The sequence below is a fragment of the Anarhichas minor genome, unplaced genomic scaffold (genome assembly GCF_050575085.1).
Source record: "Anarhichas minor isolate MPS153535 unplaced genomic scaffold, ASM5057508v1 ptg000043l, whole genome shotgun sequence".
NCBI lineage: Eukaryota > Metazoa > Chordata > Actinopteri > Perciformes > Anarhichadidae > Anarhichas > Anarhichas minor.
This window is the reverse complement of record NW_027466489.1, coordinates 3,373,728-3,394,809: the sequence shown is the minus strand read 5'-3', so window position 1 is coordinate 3,394,809 and position 21,082 is coordinate 3,373,728. Positions and strand designations below refer to the sequence as shown.

Sequence of the window (21,082 nt, the reverse complement as noted above, 5' to 3'; positions counted from 1 at the left end):
ATACAAAACACACAATTCTAGTTTTTATTTTATATGCACGTCTTATTTTAAGTTGGTTTTTTGCATGATTGTCCAAACTTATTGCAAATATATTACATATAACTTCATCATCAATATATAAATAAATGTGAGCTATTTCTTAAAAATCTTTTCAACTTTTTTTATTACAGTGTGTATCACTTCGGTTTCTTTTTGTCTAGCACGTTTTTCTTGGAAGCTGGAATGGTTTCCAGATCTTAATATACAAATATTTTTGTCCAATGTGAAGCTAATAGAAGCAATTCAAACACAGTCAACTGCCACATTTGCATATTTGCAGCAACCTACATGTCACCTACAAAAATGGTAACGGTGAAGCAAACATTTCCATGTTTGGTTTTTTTTACATGCAAAGAGAGACATGAAACACATGAAACAAAACTCACCACTATACAAATCTGAAGCTATTTTAACAACAAGCTGAGCTGAACTAGTATTTTTGGGTGACAGAAAAAGAATACTTGTATAATGGAAACATCTGAACTACTGTGTTGTTGAATGTCACTACAAGGTTTTACAGGCCATTTCCATGTATTCAACCCTACTCCCATGCCAACGTTCTTGCTTCAGGTGATGATAACATGAGAATAATGTAGCTCTTAGAACCTTTGAGCAAAATTGTCACCACACTAAACCGTTGATTAGGAGACTAGTGTTCCTCTGACTATATCCTCTTCTTTCTTTTGTTTCCATCTTTCTACGTCTTCTTCCTCCACCGCACATCTCACTTCAGTTTGCTGAGGAAGTCGATCAACCCTTGGTGAAATTCTCTGGGTTTGTCCATGTAGCAGGCATGGCGAGCCCCTTCTAGCTTCAGCACAAAGTGATGTGGAAGTTGTATGAGGTTCTTGTGGGACTGGGCACCCAGATTTGTGTCCAGGGCTCCAAACACAATTAGGGTGGGAATCTAAAAAGAGCACACAGGAGTGAGAAAACTATGATTGGCAACATGTGTTTACATATATATGCATGCGTGTTCAGGTAGCATTAGCAAAAATGTAATGAAACGTCCGTGTCTTAGTGCCCATTAATGCAGAGCGTTGTGCTTAATGGGTGTTTGAAGAGACATGTTACATACACAAGGCTCTCTGGTGGGTTAATCTGGTCATGCCTCAGTGTCATGTATTCCCCATTAAAAGGCACAGTTTACCCAAAACAGAAAAGAACCCTAATGTCATGAGAATCACTAGCGGAGTTTGTTTACTCACATAATACAGAACTAATGATTGCATTATGTATGTTGTTCCTGTTTGAATAGATGAATCCACACAATCTTTACCGCTTTACCTCCCTCACCTGAATATTTTGATACTGCTGTGGAGTGTAGCTTCGTGTGCCGACTGGTGCTATGGGAATGAAGCCTTGAAGCTGAGCGCTGTTCTTCATGAGGAAGGGGATGGAGTAATGTCCACTCATGGAGGGGCTCAGCAGCACAGCTGCCCTGACGCCCAAAGACTCCATGAATCTTGACAGGAGGTCCACTCGACTCTGATCGGTCTTCAAAGCATCAGAGTCGGGCGATTTTCCATAACCTCCGAGAAGAAGAACACATGTACATCCATTCACACCAGTGTGCTTTTCAATGTGTACTCACTGTGACTTTTTTAAATAGTTTTTTTCCTTGTTATACATTTTTGTGTTACAGACTTTGTTAAAGCCCTGCACATGAACACAGGTGTTTTGAGTTATTCTGGCTGATTAGATTAATGTGGGGAGCAGCTGTGCTGGGAATCGCCTGAGATTACCCAACTCCATGTACTCATTTTGCTGCTTATAATCTCAGACTAAAGTTGAGCCTAAAGAATGCCACACGCACCAACAGCATAGCACACATAGCACACATAGCAGTAAAAAGGTCTGCAAACAGAGCGCATACACCTCACACATTGAGAACGTCAGTTATGTCAGTTTTCATATATTGCCAAATTTAATAATATAAAATAGAATACATCATTTGATGTCTGTTTCTTCTCAACAATGGTAAACCAGCATCCAACGTGCCCTGTACAGACCTCATCCATGTAAGAAAAATATGAGGCAGGTTAAAACATTTCTGATTTTCAACCACAAGAGTGCACTATCAGCCCCCCAAAACAAGCAAGTTAAAAGAACACAACTTTTAAAAAATAAATGAAAATAAATGATATTTTCTATACAAAACACCAAGAATGTGTCAATGTACTCATTTGTTAATGATCCATTTTCTAGTATATTACTATTCATTGTGATGAAAATGATTTTGATTAAACTCTGTGCAATCTCTGAGCTTATATTTCTTTGAATATATATTCAATTTGGAGTAATCCAACTCTCTAAATCTAGTTCATTAGTGTATCAGACCATACATAATACTGTAAACAATGTGTGTAATTCAGTTTAAAGTTATATCATCATTACAGTCACCAAAGTGATAATGTGCAATAAGAATAAGTTCTACCTGGAAGGTCCATCGCTAAGGCCTGATATCCATTAGTTGCCAGTAGTGCCATCGTACCGAGCTCCTCCCAGGTTTTGGATGTGAAGGCCTGGCCATGCAGAAGGACCACTTGCAGCCTGAATATAGAAATAATTAAAATTTTTAGGATTGTATCGCAGGACAGACAATCACCATATGTTAGAGCTGTAGATTAGCAGTTTGTATGCACTTCCTAAAACAAATGTATTATATAATTCTCACTCTCTGGTTATGATTACAAGGACAAGGCATGCCATGTGCTCAGATGTTTTAAATAGTTCTCTCCACTCGTCACCTTGGCAATATCTGTCGTCCAGCTCCATCAACAGGTAAAGCTTCTCTGAAGAACAGTGGAGGGTCCCCGGGTAGCTGTCCGGTGCGAATGGACACGTTGATGGTTGGAATTGGAGGAGGAGGGGTGGGCATCAGCCCCATTCTTTGAGCTTCTAGGGATGGCTCCATGCTGCCCTGACGAATGGATGGCAGCAGCAGGTACAGCAGTAACGTGGCCAACAACACCAGGCCCAGAACAACAAGACGATTACGCAGGAAATTCATTTCGTCAAGATAAACGATCTAGGAAAAGTGACAGAGAGTGCATTGTCTGAGAGCCCATCATGTGGATCCTGATCATACAGTATTTGTAATTGTTTGACAGTACACCGCAACTGTAATCCCCATCCATCAAGACCATTGTGGTTCAACCTATGGCTTTATATTCACAATCTTTGATTTCTACATTAGTTTTCATAGTTTGAAGAACCATCATTCAAACGAACACAAGCTGTGTGTGCAGTACACTAATGTTGCCACATCTGCAGATGCCAACAATTGACTTGATGAGTAAAAGGATTGCACAACACGTAGGAATGTCCAAAACTATAATAAATACACACACAAAAAAAAACATATTTCAACATGTTTCTGGAGGTGACTGTGCAGTGACACAAAGTGAATCGAGAAAAAGACAGAAGTGTAATATGTTAAGGCAAAGCTAACCTTCTAGGATGAAGGGCGGACATTCTGATGTATTGCAGAGCAAACAAATTAAACTGACGAATTCTGCTAAAATATGCAAATGAGCCAACATTCGCTCGATTTGTCGCTCTTCTACTAGCTAACGTTACATCTCTGCACAGTGAGACGCCGTAGGAGACATTAAGGATGCAGCACCAGAGGAAAACCTACCAAGACAGAGGAGATGATAGTTAGACACGTTCACTGGCGGGTGGACGAGGACGAGGCTGTCTGCTTTATCGTCATGTCTTCTGCATTGCTGGTTGCCAGTGATGGGAAATGTTGCAGAACGGCTTCGGGGGTCGATGCTGGTGGCAGGTGGTAGCTAACGTTAGCTTTGGTATCTGAGAGGAGAAATTCTTAGCTTGACGCTAAGCTATACATTGTTGTACTGACGAGAAACTACCTGTACGTTCCACGTTCCTTGGATGGTAAATGTCCAATCAATTATATAGTTAAAGCTGGACAGATAATGTCACACGAGAAAGTCGAGGGATGCATAGGAATTTTGATGAATAGGTCTCTTTCACATAAAAGGTTTAAGTCGTCTGTTCCTTGTCGGAGCACATTTCTAGCTGCACATAACAACACTACGCACTCTACGTCATTTCCTGCTGCGGCTATCAGAAAAGTTTATCAACCTGCTTTTGCCATTAAACGAGTTTGACCCTCGGGCATCATGACATTCGTTGTTTTCCACTTGCTTTAATATTATTTACTTGCTTGCTTGATGTCAACTTTGAACAGCTTGTATCTGGTATTCTCTGTATTTTTAAAATATAACACATTGATCAGTGTAAGTCATAAGTATATTTGATCGTACATTTCCATTTTTTGCAATATTTTTGCACAAAGAGTATCTAACCATGTATCGTTAAATGAATGAAATCCCAGTAGACTATAGTCTCCAGAAAATAACAGAACTAGAAACAATATATTCAAATTCCTCTTTAATTAATGAAATATCTGATGTAAAAGGTGAATACAAAATGTTTTCAAATACAAAACCCTTACATTTTTTCAGATTTGGTTTCAAAGAATAACATCAATACATGTAGGACAAAATAAGGCTTGCCAGGTAATTTCCTAATTAACATCAAAGCTGCTTTTAAAACAGAGAGGTGGAGTTGTACAAAACTAAATTCTAAGATTACATAAATTATAGATTACAGATTCATAGCTTTAAATTTTTGATAATTGTACCCTTGAGGCAGCCACTGATTTCCCTGAGACTGAAAACTTGCTTGAGTACGACAATCCATCACATTATCACTGATAATAATTATTGATAATTACGCCTTTCAAACAAGTTTAAAGTCTCACGTTGATATTTATACTGTTGTGCAATAAATGAAAAGCAATTGCTGCCTAAAAGTTGAGAAAAACACTTTCAAATACTATGGTATGCCTTTGGAAATGATTGGCAGTATATGTCCTCTTTAACATACTGATTTACAGCTGAATATTGCAACGCACATGTAAATAATAGTCAAATATTACTAGGGGGAAATGTGCATTATACATGGGTGACATCTTCCCTGTCTATACCATAAACCGGTGTTACTGTGTCAGACCAGGAGTCTTTTCCCACACAACAAAATATCCTATTTAAAAATAATGACAAATAACCCTTAGATTCATTTTGAAAGTTAAAAGTAAAGGGAGGAAAAACAACAATCAGAAGCACAAAATTCACAGTAAAATAAATCTCTAACAAGAAATAAAGCTAGATCCACCTCAACAAAAAAGTAGTTCAAGTGCAGTACCTAAAATTGTTGCAGCATAATTAAAACATTCTATAGCAATCATATAAGTAAAATTCTCAATTTCCACTTCATGAAAAACTCATTTTAGGTAGCTGAATACTTTTCTGAGCAGTGCCATAGAGAATAAATACAGAACCTACTGTATACATATGAAACTCAAGAACATATATTTACTTGTCAATAAACCAATTTGAAGATGTACCTACAGTAGTTGCTATCAACACATTGTCAATAACAAACTACACACACAAACAAAATCAAAGCTGATAATTGTGTATAGAGGCAGATCTAAGCTGGTTTTCTGAGGCTAATATGGATATTTGAGAGTTTAAAGAAAGTCTGGTTGGGAAGCTGATTAGTATCAGCCACATTGTTTAAACGTAAACAGAAACAAACAGATCCCGTACCTATTTAAGAATTGTGGCCAAGTCATTAACAATTTATAATAGAAAAAACAAACATATTTTTGGCATTTATGTCAAAAAATGTCTTGACAGATACGCCAATAACAGTATATATGAAAACAGCTTAAATGTACGTATTGTGTATTTGTACATGCTGCTAGTATCTGTGTGTTTTCATGAAAATCAACAGCAATTTGGTAAATGTGACAGTACCTGGATGCTGAAATGTAGTCTTTTTAACATAATGATAACTTGTTTTCACAGTGATATTCAAGTAAATTAGACGACACCATTTGCAAGTGAATAGTCCACTCAGGAGATAAAGCGGATTGTCCAGTAATCGAAAGTTTGTTTGATCCTCGGCTCCTCCAGTCCGCATGTGGAAGTGTCTTTGGGCAAGATACTGAACCCCACATTCTGTGCAGTCTGTAAGTTCTGTACCATCTGTGTATGTGTGTGTGTGTGCATGTGTGAATGATTATATTAGATCCCGAGGAGCAGTTTGGCACCTTGAATGGCAGCCTCTGCCATCAGTGTATGAATGTGTGTGAAGCACTTTGAGTGGTCGAAAGACTAGAAAGATGCCATGTAAATGCAAGTGCATTTATCTTTTCTTTTTTGTCTTTTTCAGGTCTGTCCACCCTTTCCTCTATACGTACATCTTCCTTTATGGATAAAATGATAAATGGTATAGGCTTAAAGAGTTCATATTAGTATAAAGCACCGGCGCCAGCAAAGGGCTGAGATAAACACTGCTGTAAAAACCTCAATAGTCAAAACTTATAAACAAAGGCAACTATAAAAAAAGAGCACTTTGTAGTTGGTAGCCCAGTTAAGGCACAATTTTGAACTGAAACAGGCAGGTCCAGCCATGTTGTTTCTTTTAGCCAAGATATTTAAGGCTCCATTTCTCATAATTTATCACCTTTTGGCATAATGCAGTATTTACATTTCATTCATAAGGCTAACACTTAACAGCTTGATCAATCAACAGATAATGTTTGAGGACAGCAATATCCAAATGCAGAATACCTAAAGTTATGATACAACAACTAGTGAATACTGTATGCCACTGGGCATCAAAGGTACCTTTCTTCAACTTTTTTGTTTAAGCCTTATATTGTATTCTTGTGTCCATTGTAAAAATAAAAACATAAATTAAAAAAATAAAAACTTAAAGGTTAAGCAGTATTTTTTCACGATGCATTTGATCCTCTGTGGGAAAAGGTCTACAATTACACTATAGTCCCATTCAATGTGGAATGATGATCTCCTCATCTGGAGGCCCAGGTCAGCATGAAGCATGGAGATCTGACATAATGTGATATAAATTAATCTCTGATGACAATGCATGAGCATTCAGCATCATCACTAGTGCACCGTAAATTATCACCTATGTGTTGAAAAATCTGATTTATCCTTTTCAGGGCTGGCAGAAGCAGTGAATAGTTTGGGCTTCTCAGTTTCCTCAGTGTAGCAGTGTGAGGAGTCCTAGTGGGAGTAAAAGGCAAAGAGGCCAGGTCCCTAAGACAGAGGAGGCTCTATTCTGCCCTTTTTCTTTCTGAGCACAGGCCTCACCCCTGTACCCACTATAGCATTGGCACTGGAAGTGTGTGCGTACAAGCGCCAGCTCGGCTTGGCTAGGCACGCCCGTAACCTTCAGCTGGCCACCCTGACTGGTGATGCTGTGTGTTAAGGGACTGAGATGCAGGTACACCTCATTGTCTGGTACTTTGCGCAGGCAGCGGCCGTGGGATTTACATACCACCTGACTGCACTGTTCTGCTGCTGTGGACACATTGAGGAGGTACCGGCCCAGCTGTCCCTGAAGATACTTATTCAGGATGGAGCAGCTGGTCTGCAGGAACAAAAAGAAAAAGGATGTTAAACCCCAAACCAATGGACACTGGGCTATTCAGCATCAAATGAGCAGAGAGGGTGTGACACTTACATTGCTGCTTGCATAGGAGGTGTCCCCCCAGAAGATTACACCTGCGGCGCCAAGTGCAACACTCTCACCAATGGTGGAGACCAGATCTGTCTAGAAAACATTTACACAAACAGTTCAGTGGTACACCATACAATGAGGGGGGGGGAAGTATAATGTTAACCTGTATTTCATTTAACCTCCTCGTGGCAGTGACGTTGTTATAGTGTCAAGCTAGGCCTAAGGCCTACTTAATGTTGCTGCTACCCAGAAATATACACACTACACAGACATTTACATCTATTCATCAGCAACGGGAGGTCTCCTGGCGACTGCATCCGATGGTAAAATACAATCACTTCTAGATAACATAATGAATGTTAAGCCTCCTCTACTTGATGAATTGTTGCTCGAGCCAACTAACCTGAGTTAGGAGGGTCATCTGATTGATGTAAGTAGGGCGGGTATAAACAAACACAGGCCGTGCTAATCCATCCCCAACAGATGCCAGGCGCATCGCCTCTTTTACCCTGTTTCGGACAAACAGGCGTCCACCATTTGTAGAGGCCAGTACGGAACCCACGTATATAGATGGGAAGAAGGCTGTGCATTCCATCCACAACCAGTTAAGTTGATCATTGCGGGCCATCTCCACAACAGGACAGCGGCCAGTGTAGTTCTTCAGGCCGCTCCTGTAGTCATGGTTGTAACAGTCTGGAAACAGGTAGAAGCCCCACAGTTGATTGGGCCTCAAATTCTTGGCAAGTTTCAGAGTCTCCAGCATAAACTTGCGAGCTGATAGCTCAAATTCTTGCTGTGCAACTTTTCCAACTTGTTCTGGGGTCAACTTAGGATTCTTTTTGGCCACCATTTCACGGGATTTATTTCGATAGATATCTTTAATATCCCAATTTCGGATCCACAATGGACGCCACTCTTCCCAATCAATTACAGCCAAACCTTTTGCCTCCGGCTCACGTATATATTTTTGCAAACCTTCAGGCATCTTTTCATACTGCTGAGTGAGGCTGGCAAGCTGTGGAAGGCCTCCATTCACTGCAGTGCCTCCATGCTCATAATAGGGATACAACCCAAGGCGTTCCTTATAAAAAATTGTGAGGTTCTGCCTGACAAAGCCCTCATTGGGGGATGCCACAATGTCAAACTGGTCCAATGATAAAATCACGCGATGTCGCGGGGCACACTCCTGTGTTGGGGCATTCCAGGCAAGAAGAACCGGCTTCTGAGAATACAATGGCCATCTTGTCTGCTTTATATCCGCTGAACACAGGACCGTGCACGATGTTAACAGAGTCAGAAGCAACCACGGCAGCTGGCCAGCTGTGGTGAAGAGAGAGGGAAATACAGCCTCCATGGTCACGGCTCACCTTCTCACCTCTTTCTCTAGAGAAGAAAAAACAAGCGCTTTTGTTTAATTCAGCCAAAAAAAAGGAGTAAAACCAAAACAATTCCATATATCATCGTTATTACATCTGTGAAAAAATAAAATCTATAGGTCGACTCCCATGTAATATTAATGTCTTAGATAGTTTTAGGTGTAGTAAGAGCAGCATGATTTCATAGGCAGGCTGACTTTTAGTGAGCATATCGAACAATGGGGCATAAATATTGTTAAAATAGAGTTACAGGTTCAACATTAACGTCACCTCTCTATTCTGTTCAGCGGCACGTACCGTTACCTGGAGGCAGGTGCCGCTTGACAGTGGAAGTCCATTGTCGGACAGACACACCAGTGCCGCCTCCTGATGCATATACAAATTGCATGCAAGTTGGTTTGATTCACGACCAGTGATGCCGTAAATGTATTTTTTTTCTGACTTTATTGACAAAGTAGCGCAACACAGCGTCCTAAATAAAGGAATGTGTCTATTTTATCTCGTCCATTGTCTTGTCATGATACATGCAAGGCTTCTGAAATGACAATAAATTGGCTTCGTATTTGCTGATGTACCCTGAAACTGATATTATGGCCAATAGGCTATACATATATATATATATATATATGTATATATATATATATACATACATCAACGGCATTTACCACTAAAATGAACTGCATACCACTCAGATTCAACAGCATATACCATTAATATAAATTTTCAAGCGGCACCTACCTTTAGGAAATGGTACATGCCGTTGGAAAAGTATAGTGCTATAGCAGGGATCGGTATATACCGCTGAACCACAGTGACATAACTTCGGCCACTTTTAGATCTCGGCGTCATGTAACCGTCAGATACATTACTTTTCCACCGACCTGCCATGTGAAAGACTAAAGTCAGAGTACTTTCAACCCATGTTGATGATTTACAAAGCGTCCAGCTAAGGCTAATAGAAACGAAGGAGCGACGATGACGTTGAGCAATCACAGTTCAGTGCATTGGGTTACTGAGTAGGGGGGGGATTTCATTTATGAAAGGCATAATTTGTCTTGGTTTGCCATTTCTATCAACACATCATGGATGTTTAATTTAAAATAATAATATCTTACCACTTAAGCCCGATTTAAAGCCTGTCCGGCATTCATTTCAGCGTAACATTACATTCCAAAGCCGCCCACCCCCCCTTTAATATGCCAAAGTAGTCTATTCTTCAAGTTATGCTAAGAATTGACTGCATAGGCAAGTTTCTATGATGAGCCCAAATATGAAACAGATTCCACGTTGTATTGTTTGATGGCTGTTGTATTTTAGCTAGATTTCAGTTGCCACTGAATGAATGAGGCCCAAGGCACTTAGGCATGGTTAAGTTGTTCTTTTGTTTCATTTTATATAATGGCAATCAGCTAAATTAGCTGGAACACATACTTTAAAACAGATTTTATTTGAATTGTCTGTGAACATAATAGCTTCATTAACTGAATTGAACAGTTTGGCTGCGTAAAAGACGCTTTAGACCCCCCCAAATCTCCAGGCTACATGCATCTTCCTAAGAATAATAGGCATCATTTTAGTATTAAATTAAAAGTTGGTAATGGCAGTACTTTGGAACTGAATTAAAATGATATCTTGCATCTGTTCTGAGGAAAGTCACTTATACTTATGCATACTTATATACATTTTAACTGGAACATGAACATATATAATATATATATACATACATACACACACACAGCACAATACTCATCAATACGTTTTAAATCTGTCATTTCATGATTTCTAAAATGTCTCTTACCAGAAATCTTTTCCACTCTAATGTCCCATTATCATGTCTGTGAGTCTCCCCCAACAGAGCAGACAAACGCAGATGTTCATTCTGTGTTGAAACTCACCACCCAGTGGTATTTAAATATCCAGCAGACTCCGCCTCTCTTTGGGAGTTTCAAATAGTAGCTTTTTTTCAGTTTGGGAGCGTCGAAGGGCAGCTCATCCAGTTGAGGCAGATTTAGCTCTATACTTCTTTAAGTACAGTATTCGGATGTCATTGACAGGGCACACAAAATCATTTTAGTCAGTTTAAATGATGCCTTCAAAAACACCAAAACAGTGGAGAGCATAGTAAGTAGAATTAGAATCTATTATAAAGATTTTCAGCTATGCTTGTGAGTGAGCTGTGAGCATCAACAATTTTACTGCGACAGTTACAGACATATCTACTGCTGCTGTTAGCCAATTTGATAGGATTAGTGTGCGTCAGACAGGTTCTCACTGTAGACCGTAAACACAAGTCTATAGCTGAAAACAGCTAAAAGGTGATTTCCAATAAACGGTACTGTACGTTGAGTTGTTTTTTCAACCCCTTGGTTGTTTGTCTGTTATGTGACGTGTGTAAAGTAAGTGCTTACATAACATCCATCAAATTATCTATAAAAGTTATGGGAGATGGGAAGGTCAGCAAGAGCCAAAGGAGACTTCACCATAAAAGGACTTGTTATAGATGCCAATTCGACTCCTGCTTAAAAAAAAAAAAACTTTTGTTGAACTTAGTGGGGTCATTTTACCTCCGAGAGTTAATTATTTCAGCAATATCTTTTGTCATATCTCTGTTTGTACCTTCAGCAAAGAGAACACATTGAGGTTATATTGAACCCTCGTGTATTAAGAGGGTTCAAACTAAGTTTCACACAATTGACCTCATTGTCCCTTTATTACCGTTTTCAAATGCACGTTCAGACCTCATGGGCTTTAGACAGTTTCTCCAGAGTTCACAGGTAAATCAGCCAAGTTATTCTGGATTTTCCGGTAGTTGTTTCCAAAATGATAATGAAAAAGGTTCAGATATGGCATGTCTGAAATATACAGCCTTTGTATTAAAGTATAAAAAAATCACATTGTTTTTTTAATGACAAAATAAAAGATAATATGGAGATAAATAATAAAAGTAATGATTTAATAATAGCTTACTTTCATTTCTTGTCCTAAATGCGCTCAGACGTTCGTAAGCAAAGCACGAGGATGGGTGGTTTGCTGAGTCAAATCTTTTCTTTTAACCTCAATACTGCAATTCACCTCATGGCCTTGCATATTATTACAGCTTAGTTAAAGTAAACAAAAGAAAGTACAGCCATGTCTCCCCCAGACTCGGCTGAAAAAGAGAGGTAAAAACAGCACAAAGACTTGTCGAGGAAAATCATTTCATGGAAGCAATAAAGTGGAGTGGATTTTGGCAAAGCCCTCTTTATCCTCCGAGGAGAACAATATCACAGACAGCTTTGTAGGAAACTCTTTCCCATGGAGACTGCATTCCCCTCACTTCTCTGTAACCCGGCCCTCATTAGCAGACACACATACACATTTCCTATGCAGTTGGCTAATTTCAACACAGGTGGAGGTCAGGGGCATTATTTCCACTACATGGGTCGACAGGTCCCGTCAGTTCAGTTTAGTAGCATTTCCAGACAGATTCCCGTCTGCTGATAATTTGACAAAGAGCTCTGCCAAATAATTGTTACATAAAGACTCAGCCTAGCAAGACACATTTGACGCTAATAAAAAGAGATTTCCTCCTTTAACTTCCTTCAACTCGACATCATTTGCAGTGTATCAGGATCTAAGTCCATTTAAAGCCTATAATTTAGATTCTGGTAATATTTCCCACCATGCAGGTGTAACTTCAGGTCTGTCATTACAGGCCACATAGGCTGGGGGAGAAAGTAACCATTGGAAAACTAATAAGTGGATCTTGATTTTTTTTTAGCCACTAAAATACCAAAATACCTACCACACTTTTCAGTTATAGACTGTGACCTCCCCCCCCCCCCCCAGGATCTTGTTTAGGCAATGAATACAAAATATGTCCGTGAATGTTCTTTCCCCTTTGATCTTGACAGCTTGTGAAAAAGTAAATGCACTTTACCTTGCTGTTCATCTGTATTGATATAAAAAAGGACCATGACACAGTTTAGCATTTGATATTGTAATTAAAAAAAACAGTTATAATAAATTAAAAGTGAAAGATAGTATGCCAGAGCAGCAAACGAAACAGGATCTCTTACTGGACTCACTGCTGCTGTGTACATGTGACCATCATTTGACCATCACCTGATGTCATTGAAGCCAGTCCATCCAACATTGTGAGGGCCACTGATTGTCAACTCCCTAGGCTATTACCGATAAGCAGATCCTTTTCATGCATAATAAAGCAAGTCATGATGGTGTCAGAAAACGAACGTGTGCACATAAAAACTTTCCCGCTCTAGATATGATCGTGACAGAGGGAAGAATCGGTTACCTTCTCCTCAAACTCCTAGAGTTCAATGAATCCTAGCAGAAAACAATCTGCAGCAATAAATGCAGGACTCGTCACATTTCAGCCCGTGTCTGCACACACATTCACACTTACATGCACACAAACCATGACCTGTAAACGGAGTAGGTTTTGCCATCTCGACACCCCTACTAGATCTCCATTGGTGACGTATTCTGTGACTAACTGCACACAAGCCAAAACAGATCACATGCAGAGGCTCAGCACACGTTGCATCAGCCTGTCCACATAAGGGCAATCGAATATATCAAGAGATCATGTTATTTTAAAAGGTGGTTCAGGCTTCCAGCTGTAGGGGAAACCACAGGACGGAGTTGACACAGTGGCTACTCTGAGACACTGCTCAGACATCATCAGGCTTCACAGAGGACGACTGGGAAATCTACATGGATGCAAGGGATCTCCAGCTTTATAATTCCCTGCAAGGACACAAAAGAGAGAATTATTTGGACTGATAGTACAGAGAGCTGCTGTTGGCAAGAAGAGCAAATAGTTTAGGGATTATAATTTCCTCACCTGAGGTGTTAGGTTTTTTTGGATCCTCTTCAGCTTGGCTTTTTTACGTCCATTTTTTGTCACAATTGTCTCTTCATAGAACTCATGGGCCAAGTCGCCGTCTTCATCAAAGTACATAGAGCTGCAGCAGAGAGACTGAATTAATGATCCGTACATGTATAATATGTCTGTGTGTATCCAAACCTTCAGGAGAGGTTGTTGACAATATTACAAGATATACTACAAATATCACACAACGTACAGTATGATGACGTGAATATCAAACATTATTTTCACATACACTGTATTTGGTTCCACACAAAAAGAGTTGCTCGATGAAGTAGCCACTAAATATACACAACCAGGGTGTCTAGACCACAAACGTGTGAGCATTATAAAAAAAATAATACGATGTTTAGGTTGTATATGCCTTGGCTCCGTCAGTGAACCTCCTTGGCATTTTGGAAATGACACAATGTAGTTTACCTAAAATAGTGTAAGAACTCAAAACAGTCAGTCAGCTGTCTTCCTGTGGGTAAAATGCCTGGTTTTGAAAAGCCAGAATAGTATGGTAAGCAAACAGCTCAGCACAACAGTGGTGCATATAAGACCACAGCATATTATATTAAGGCAGCAGAACACTATGCCTGTGTCCACTCATGTAAAACAAAAAACAAGTGGAGTGAAGATTGAGTAGACACATTAATGTGGACACTGGCTGAAGGAATACATATCACCTGATCTGTGAGTCCTGGTTTATGGTATAACACACCAGAGGATTGGTCTGAATGGTTTTGCAAACAACGTAAATGCATGGCTCCATTTTGCCCAGTGTCAACCACACAGGCTGAATATGTGGGGATGTGTTATGTGCAAACACAGGTATGTCCCTAAATCGTCTTTTTAACAAATGAGCACATAATAAACCACGTCATAAAATATTCTCAAGCCTTGACCAAGAGCAGTAGTCACATTGGCTCACTCCAATGACCTTCTTCACAACCACATTACAGCCCAATAGTAATCCTCAGATATTTAGGACATTTTATCAGATATTTAAAGCACGTCTGCATTGCCACAATGGCAGGACATGAGCGATACCATCACATCAATGTGGGGCTATTTTCTGTGGAACATTCTGGACACAAAGGGGACCGGGACATCAAACTATAATCTAAATACTAAGAGGAATATAAATATGGGTATTTGTGTTGTTGTAAGACAATATGGTTAGTCTATATCAGTCTACTATAATACCTGAATAAGGTATGATGAAGGCTACATCCTGCTGAGGGTATATTTACCTTTTTCTAGTTAACACAAAAGGGGTTACACTTGAGAAACTCCGAACTTTTGCCATGAACTGCTCGTTTCCATCTTTGGTTGGATCGTCCGTACTACCTGAGCCAGAAAAAGGCCAAAATCCTTTGGATTTGGAGCCGCTACCCCCCATCTTCAGCTGCAGCACATTATTTTCTTGGGTCACTCGACTGCCAGTGGTGTTACAGTGTTACTGTACCAGATGAAATGTGTCCTTTAGAATATGAAACCTATGAAAAGAGACACATGAAAGGGGGGAGTTGAGTCACTTTAGACAAGAAAAATCAGCTGATGCTGACAACACAGTTCCCTGTGGTCAACACAAGTGATACTACTGACAGGGACAATGACTCTACTCTATCGTGCATATGAAAAAGAAAACAAATACTGCAACACCTGTGCATTTGCACTTATATCCAGTGCAAAATGATTACGTTACGTTAGATGTCATTATTCTATGGACAGCAAGTATATATTGCTTATAGCTAACACGTAAGTCAAGTCCCAAAATGATGTTAGGTTATAATTCGAGTCATATATGCAAAATATAACTAGCAGGTCAGTTAACGTCACATTACAGTGTTAGCTATATGTTAAATCACAGTATTTTAGTGCAACACACAGCCTGCCAACGTCGCAAACATGCCCATTCTTCTGCGTCCTATTATTATCAGGTATTTGTATGTGAAAACGAGGAAACACTGAATGACGTTAGTCGGCTTTGTAGTAAAGAGGGCTCGCCACCATTAGCATAGGTTATCTGGACAGGACGGCTAACGCTGCTAGCTAGCTTTGACCGACAAGACCATTAATAAGACGTTGGACCTGCGTGCGTTAGTTACAGTGGCTGTTATGTCACTTTATGTCCTGGATACTAACATCGCCGTTAGCTAAAGACAGTCAGTTACTCCGTTATTAGCATTAGCCAGGTCAACATGTTCTTATCTGGTTTACAAAATAACGTTTTAACGTCACTGACGCGGCACAATGCTACCGTTAGCAGGTTTAATGCCGTCTGTCGCTTCCGCTTAGCTTAGTTGAAAACATACCTAAAGTGTGGTTTGATGTGTTCGCAGGTCTGAAATATTCTTTGATGAATTTGTCTCGGTGGGTTGCTAGCTAAATCTCTACAAGATAAGACACACCGCTAGGCTAGCTGTTTATGCTAACAGACGTTATCCTTCTTTGCCGGCTTGTACAGAGGTGATGGCGAGCTACCGCCACCACATGGACCGGAGGGTGACATTAGAAAACTACCAAGGAAAGACAGACGCTAGAATGTACTGAACCGGAGTAAAAATGTACTGACAACTCACTGCCTACTCCCCTGAACTAGACATTGAAAGAGAACAGTCTTAGCAAATCTCTGCCTCTAGCCCAGGTTCCAAAATCTTAAGGAAAGCCTCCCCAAAAGAGTGGAGGCCGTTTCAACAGCATATCAGTGCCCTTGGTTTTGAATGATATACAGTCTATCAGAGTTAGTACGCCTGTATCATGACATCAATGACAATGACATCAAAATACACCATGATTTATTATCATAAGTTTATTCGATTGTTATAATGTATAAACACATCGTTTCATATTTTTAACTTGCTCAAATCCATCTCACATGTTCATTAAAGTGCCAGAAATTTTAAAACATCTTCACAGAATATAATAGAAACTAAATATCAATATCAAATATAAATATAAATGACCACAGTAAAGACTAAACTTGTGTTTTTAGTACCACTATAAATAATCCAGAAAAGCAGCATGGTTTTTCAAGAAAGAACTGCATCCAATTAAGTCCAAGATAATCTACTGTTTCCTCCATTCAGTTCGAAAGTTAGCAGGGCCTAAGCCTTTAAGTAGTTCACATTAAATGTAACAGCAGTGCTTCATGAACAACATGTATTGAAAACAATGCCATTGTCTGAGCTCTTTTCTTCCTTTTTATATTGGTAATCAACAAAGTGGCCGAACGTTCTTCTTCATGTTTAAATATGAAGCTCAATTGAATCAACGTCAACCAGGAGTAGTGATCCGTGCCATGGCCTGCTTCATGGTGTCTCTAGCAAGACTGTAGCGCTTCACAATCTGCCGGACATGCTCTTCTTCCTCGCGCTTCAGGATTCGCAGAAAGTTGCACAACTCAGGAAAGCTGAATGCATCCCACTGTGGAGGAGAGCAATTTCACATTAGAATCTGTTGACTGACTATTTCTGTATATTACCTTGTCTATCATATGAATAAATTCTCAGATCCAAATGGATACTTACATTTACTTCCCCTGTTTCATTCTCTTTCAAAACCAGACTCAAGACTTTTTCACTGGGGCCAGCACACAAGCGCAGGTAGAGGGGGAACTCATCATCAGGCAGTTTACGCATGTACACTAAAGGAAATAAAATGTAGCCCTTCCACATACATTACTTAATACTTGTTTATGCTTTGTTTTACAATAACTGCACATTATTGAGGATTTTACCTTGACTTTGTCTCTCAGCGCGTTCAAACAGGGCGAACTTGGCCGGGTTGTCCACCACGGTGAACTTATTGAGCAATGCCTCGATGACTTCTCGCACATGTGTTTGGGAACTTATATGCAGGTGCTTGGCAGTGTCTTTGGGGAGGTAGAAGGATGTCCGCCGCTTCATAAGTCTGCCCTGCTGATCTTCCTCCTGTGTGGAGCACAGGCTATGAGAGGGAGGCAGGGAGACGGGACGGACTAACTGAAAGTGGACCTTGATGAAACCAGTGTAGGAGCCATCTTTATTCTGCAAGTAAGAAAGATATACTGTATTGAAAGAATGGAAGTGAAATGTACTGCAAGCTATTCAATACTAATCAATACTAATCAATCAAAATACAGTAGAAGTACACATTTGTGCATGAATGAATATTCTGAGAAAGAAAAGTTGTTCACTCACAACCACCATGTAGAGATTGCTGTTGATCTGTGCATTATACTCTTTAACCTTATGTTGAATCTCACAGACAGTCAACTTCTGTTTACCCCAATCGATCTGTTCATCCTAAAAAGAAAAGAGCAGTTACAGTACAGCAAATCGGCCACATGAAGTCAGCAGAAGGCTCGTCCTCACAAGTGAGCATTGAGGATGAAGAGGAAGTGACAGAGAACAGATGCACGTAAATAAAAGTCAAACCAATTCAAGCTTTTTGTCTGTGGTTACAAAATAAAGACATGATTTTATAGTTAATAAGCTCTGTGCTAATAGGACTGATGAATCATGCCATAGCCTCACCGCTGACCTTCTGATCTTGTGAAAGAAAGACATATGTGCAGTGAAATACACCTCCATGTCTGAGCTACGGTCCTCCTGACTGCAAAATGTGTCACTTGCTGTGCTTCCCCGAGTCATCTCCGTGGTTCAGGTGAGTTTCACTAGATTTTTGTCATCACCAAAATCTTAATTTCTGGAGTTGTAAGTCAGAATTTTCTTAGCTTTCCCCTCTCTCTCTCTCTCTCTCTCTCTCTCTCTCTCTCTCTCTCTCTCTCTCTCTCTCTCTCTCCCTCTCTCTCTTCTGTCAGATCAGATTCCGCCCACAGCTCTTTTGACCTCAGCATTTCCATTTGCTCCTCCCACACAATAAAACCTCACAAAGATGTGTGAAGGGCCATCTGCTCAAATCATCCTAAAAGCAACACTTTCTCCCAATGTTATTGTTGATGTGTGCATACATATCAACATCAAACTGTAGTTTCCTATCATATATGATTTACCATATCACTAATTCTAATTCACTATTCTGCCACTCCTTCATGCTGTGTTTTAACATAGTATGGTTAGTCAAGGATTTAGGGCTTCCAAAATCATGATAAATCAAAAGTTGCTAAATGTCCCATTTGATTTCTTATTTATTTTGTCTGAGTGAGCTGAAAAACTGTCAACCAAACATTTAATTATCTGATAACTTGTGCTGGACCTAGATTATTTTGTGTGGCTCCGAAATAAAGACAGCTGCTTTATTGTGAAGTTGGTAAATCCCCCCCCCCCCTCAGCTTTCTCCTAAATTACTGGCATTGACAATGAGGAGGTAATAAAAACAGCATCCTTGAGGGCATATGGCACACTGATACTCTGCAGTGGACAATGTGGTAGCCTCCATCTGCTTTGACCTATATACCCACCTAAAACAATCCAATGAAGACTGCTTTCTATACAAATGTACTATAAATAAAAGATGTGATTATAGCTTTACTCCTCACCACATTTGTGTCCGTCTCGAGGGAGTCAACAGAGAAATCTTCCTCGTCTGTTAACAAACTTTCATCTGTGCTGCAGTCCAGCTGGATGAATGGTCGGCAGCGGTAGTGACAAGTGTAACTGCAGTCTGAGAGAGAGAGAGAGAGAGAGAGAGAGAGAGAGAGAGAGAGAGAGAGAGAGAGAGAGAGAGAGAGAGAGAGAGAGAGAGAGAGAGAGAGAGAGAGAATTTTTGATTGTCGGCTATGCTTTGGCTAGTGGTCAATGCTTGTTGTGGATTTTCTTCAGTAATCGGTCCCTGTGCTGAAAAGCATCACCCAAAGCACAATAACCTAGTTGCATTATCTTAGGAACATGCCAAAATATTTGTTTGTACATAAAGATTGCTCATGTTTGATGTTTAATGGGATGTTAATTATAGGCCGTTATCACTCACAACTGCTTCTAAGTGCTACAGTAGTTCTTTTTTGATGAACTGGGAAAGAAATGCATGAAGTCAAATTATATAGACAAACGAATACATTTCCAGGAACTATCTGTACAACATGAAGCTTGCCAGAGCTTCCTACAGATTAGGAAAACCTCTGAGATAAAGTTTCTCATGAATGGAGAAACAACATCAGCATCCTGCATTCTCCTGATACTGGAAAGTGAAGACACATCTCAGTTATTATGGGGTTACAGAGCTGGGCTTTAATTTGAAGGCATCTAAAGTAATTTCTGATAAGACTTATACCAGTGTTCTTTACCAACCTTGAGTAAGCAACTACAGTAGTTCACAATGTCTATTATCAAGCTCATATTCAGGAACATGATGCTTCAGGCAGCCTAGTAAACTGCACGTCCTTTTGTCTCATGCAATACATACAGTATTTAGTGGCTGGTTGAGTCTCTTTGCTTTGTAGGTCAATGGTTGAAGAAACAATATGCTCATCGTGTACACACCAAACATAAAGGACAAGGCTGCCGTTATTCTATTTACCTTATTGCTAAAATCAAATATACCACAATACTTTTTTCTAACCTGTCTCTGGCTCTCAGAGCCAAGCCCATTTGTTCCTACTAGAGACTTTAATAGTGTTCTCTAATATATACTTTCAATTTAAAATATGTCTTATTTTATTTACATGGATACTGTAGTTTTCAGCAAATGTTACAAACAGGAGTAAATGGTGAGTTTGTTGGGGACTATTTTCAGCCGTGGATTCAAACACATTTGGTGCTCTAATGACTATTTTTCGGTCTGCGGTGAATGTGGGCCTGGGTCAAAATAAACTACAGTGCACATGTTGATGGATTAAAGGAACATGTCGCTCAGTACAATATTTACACTGATTGATATGCTTTTAATAGTTTTGGAATAGAGGTCATGGCACAGAGGAAAAACATATAATATTACCAATCAAATCCACATGCAGAAGGTACTCACTGGCGCAGCGTAAACTTTGCTTGTAAACACCCCAGATGAATTCTCCACACAGGTCACACCAGGTGAGATGGGTGTAACTGTAGGGCTGGAAGTCATGACCCGCTCCAGCATCTCCTGTCTGACACCGGGGTGCCTCGATTCTGACGCTGTCTCCGAGCAGACGGACGACATGGAAGGGGCTCGGCTGAGCTGGGTTTGCAGGCGGCGGGGCTGTGCGGGCAGCAGGAGCAGCCAGCTCAATGGGATCATTTACACTTAGGTCCTTCAGCTCAATCAGCTCACATTTAGCCAT

At 40.0% G+C, this 21,082-nt stretch overlaps 4 protein-coding genes across 4 annotated transcripts; all 4 read right to left on the bottom strand.

Annotated features, from left to right (window-relative positions):
- Window positions 1-10: 10 nt before the first annotated feature.
- Window positions 11-4,074, bottom strand: abhd14a (abhydrolase domain containing 14A). Its single transcript, XM_076110844.1, has 6 exons — window positions 3,918-4,074; window positions 3,683-3,819; window positions 2,790-3,070; window positions 2,477-2,592; window positions 1,336-1,571; window positions 11-946 (listed from the first exon to the last, which is right to left on the bottom strand). Exons 3-6 carry the CDS (start codon window positions 3,050-3,052, stop codon window positions 764-766), a joined length of 798 nt encoding a protein of 265 aa, XP_075966959.1. The 5' UTR covers window positions 3,053-3,070; window positions 3,683-3,819; window positions 3,918-4,074; the 3' UTR covers window positions 11-763.
- Window positions 4,075-4,415: 341 nt separating this feature from the next.
- On the bottom strand, window positions 4,416-12,832 carry hyal2b (hyaluronidase 2b). The gene is made up of 3 exons (XM_076110649.1): window positions 8,033-12,832; window positions 7,633-7,722; window positions 4,416-7,539 (listed from the first exon to the last, which is right to left on the bottom strand). The coding sequence occupies exons 1-3, from the start codon at window positions 8,981-8,983 to the stop codon at window positions 7,150-7,152; spliced, it is 1,431 nt and encodes a 476-aa protein (XP_075966764.1). The 5' UTR covers window positions 8,984-12,832; the 3' UTR covers window positions 4,416-7,149.
- Window positions 12,833-12,968: 136 nt separating this feature from the next.
- Window positions 12,969-16,336, bottom strand: tusc2b (tumor suppressor 2, mitochondrial calcium regulator b). Its single transcript, XM_076110650.1, has 4 exons — window positions 16,200-16,336; window positions 15,135-15,380; window positions 13,852-13,972; window positions 12,969-13,754 (listed from the first exon to the last, which is right to left on the bottom strand). Exons 2-4 carry the CDS (start codon window positions 15,281-15,283, stop codon window positions 13,689-13,691), a joined length of 336 nt encoding a protein of 111 aa, XP_075966765.1. The 5' UTR covers window positions 15,284-15,380; window positions 16,200-16,336; the 3' UTR covers window positions 12,969-13,688.
- An 824-nt stretch (window positions 16,337-17,160) lies between these two features.
- rassf1 (Ras association domain family member 1) lies at window positions 17,161-21,082 on the bottom strand. The gene is made up of 6 exons (XM_076111012.1): window positions 20,791-21,082; window positions 19,367-19,491; window positions 18,066-18,170; window positions 17,624-17,912; window positions 17,415-17,530; window positions 17,161-17,310 (listed from the first exon to the last, which is right to left on the bottom strand). The coding sequence occupies exons 1-6, from the start codon at window positions 21,080-21,082 to the stop codon at window positions 17,161-17,163; spliced, it is 1,077 nt and encodes a 358-aa protein (XP_075967127.1).

Excerpts from the sequence above, each read along its gene's own strand:
- abhd14a (XM_076110844.1), bottom strand. The coding sequence starts at position 3,052 with ATGAATTTCCTGCGTAATCGTCTTGTTGTTCTGGGCCTGGTGTTGTTG. Across the intron at positions 1,572-2,476 it reads CTTAGCGATGGACCTTCCAG|GTTATGGAAAATCGCCCGAC; the intron begins GTAGAACTTATT and ends TTCTTCTCGGAG. Across the intron at positions 947-1,335 it reads AGCAGTATCAAAATATTCAG|ATTCCCACCCTAATTGTGTT; the intron begins GTGAGGGAGGTA and ends TGCTCTTTTTAG.
- hyal2b (XM_076110649.1), bottom strand. The coding sequence starts at position 8,983 with ATGGAGGCTGTATTTCCCTCTCTCTTCACCACAGCTGGCCAGCTGCCG. Across the intron at positions 7,723-8,032 it reads AGATGACCCTCCTAACTCAG|ACAGATCTGGTCTCCACCAT; the intron begins GTTAGTTGGCTC and ends AATGTTTTCTAG. Across the intron at positions 7,540-7,632 it reads CCTCCTATGCAAGCAGCAAT|ACCAGCTGCTCCATCCTGAA; the intron begins GTAAGTGTCACA and ends TTGTTCCTGCAG.
- tusc2b (XM_076110650.1), bottom strand. The coding sequence starts at position 15,283 with ATGGGGGGTAGCGGCTCCAAATCCAAAGGATTTTGGCCTTTTTCTGGC. Across the intron at positions 13,973-15,134 it reads TTTGTGTTAACTAGAAAAAG|CTCTATGTACTTTGATGAAG; the intron begins GTAAATATACCC and ends TCTCTGCTGCAG. Across the intron at positions 13,755-13,851 it reads AAAAAAACCTAACACCTCAG|GGAATTATAAAGCTGGAGAT; the intron begins GTGAGGAAATTA and ends GTGTCCTTGCAG.
- rassf1 (XM_076111012.1), bottom strand. The coding sequence starts at position 21,082 with ATGGCTAAATGTGAGCTGATTGAGCTGAAGGACCTAAGTGTAAATGAT. Across the intron at positions 19,492-20,790 it reads GCAAAGTTTACGCTGCGCCA|ACTGCAGTTACACTTGTCAC; the intron begins GTGAGTACCTTC and ends TCTCTCTCTCAG. Across the intron at positions 18,171-19,366 it reads TCGAGACGGACACAAATGTG|GATGAACAGATCGATTGGGG; the intron begins GTGAGGAGTAAA and ends TTTTCTTTTTAG.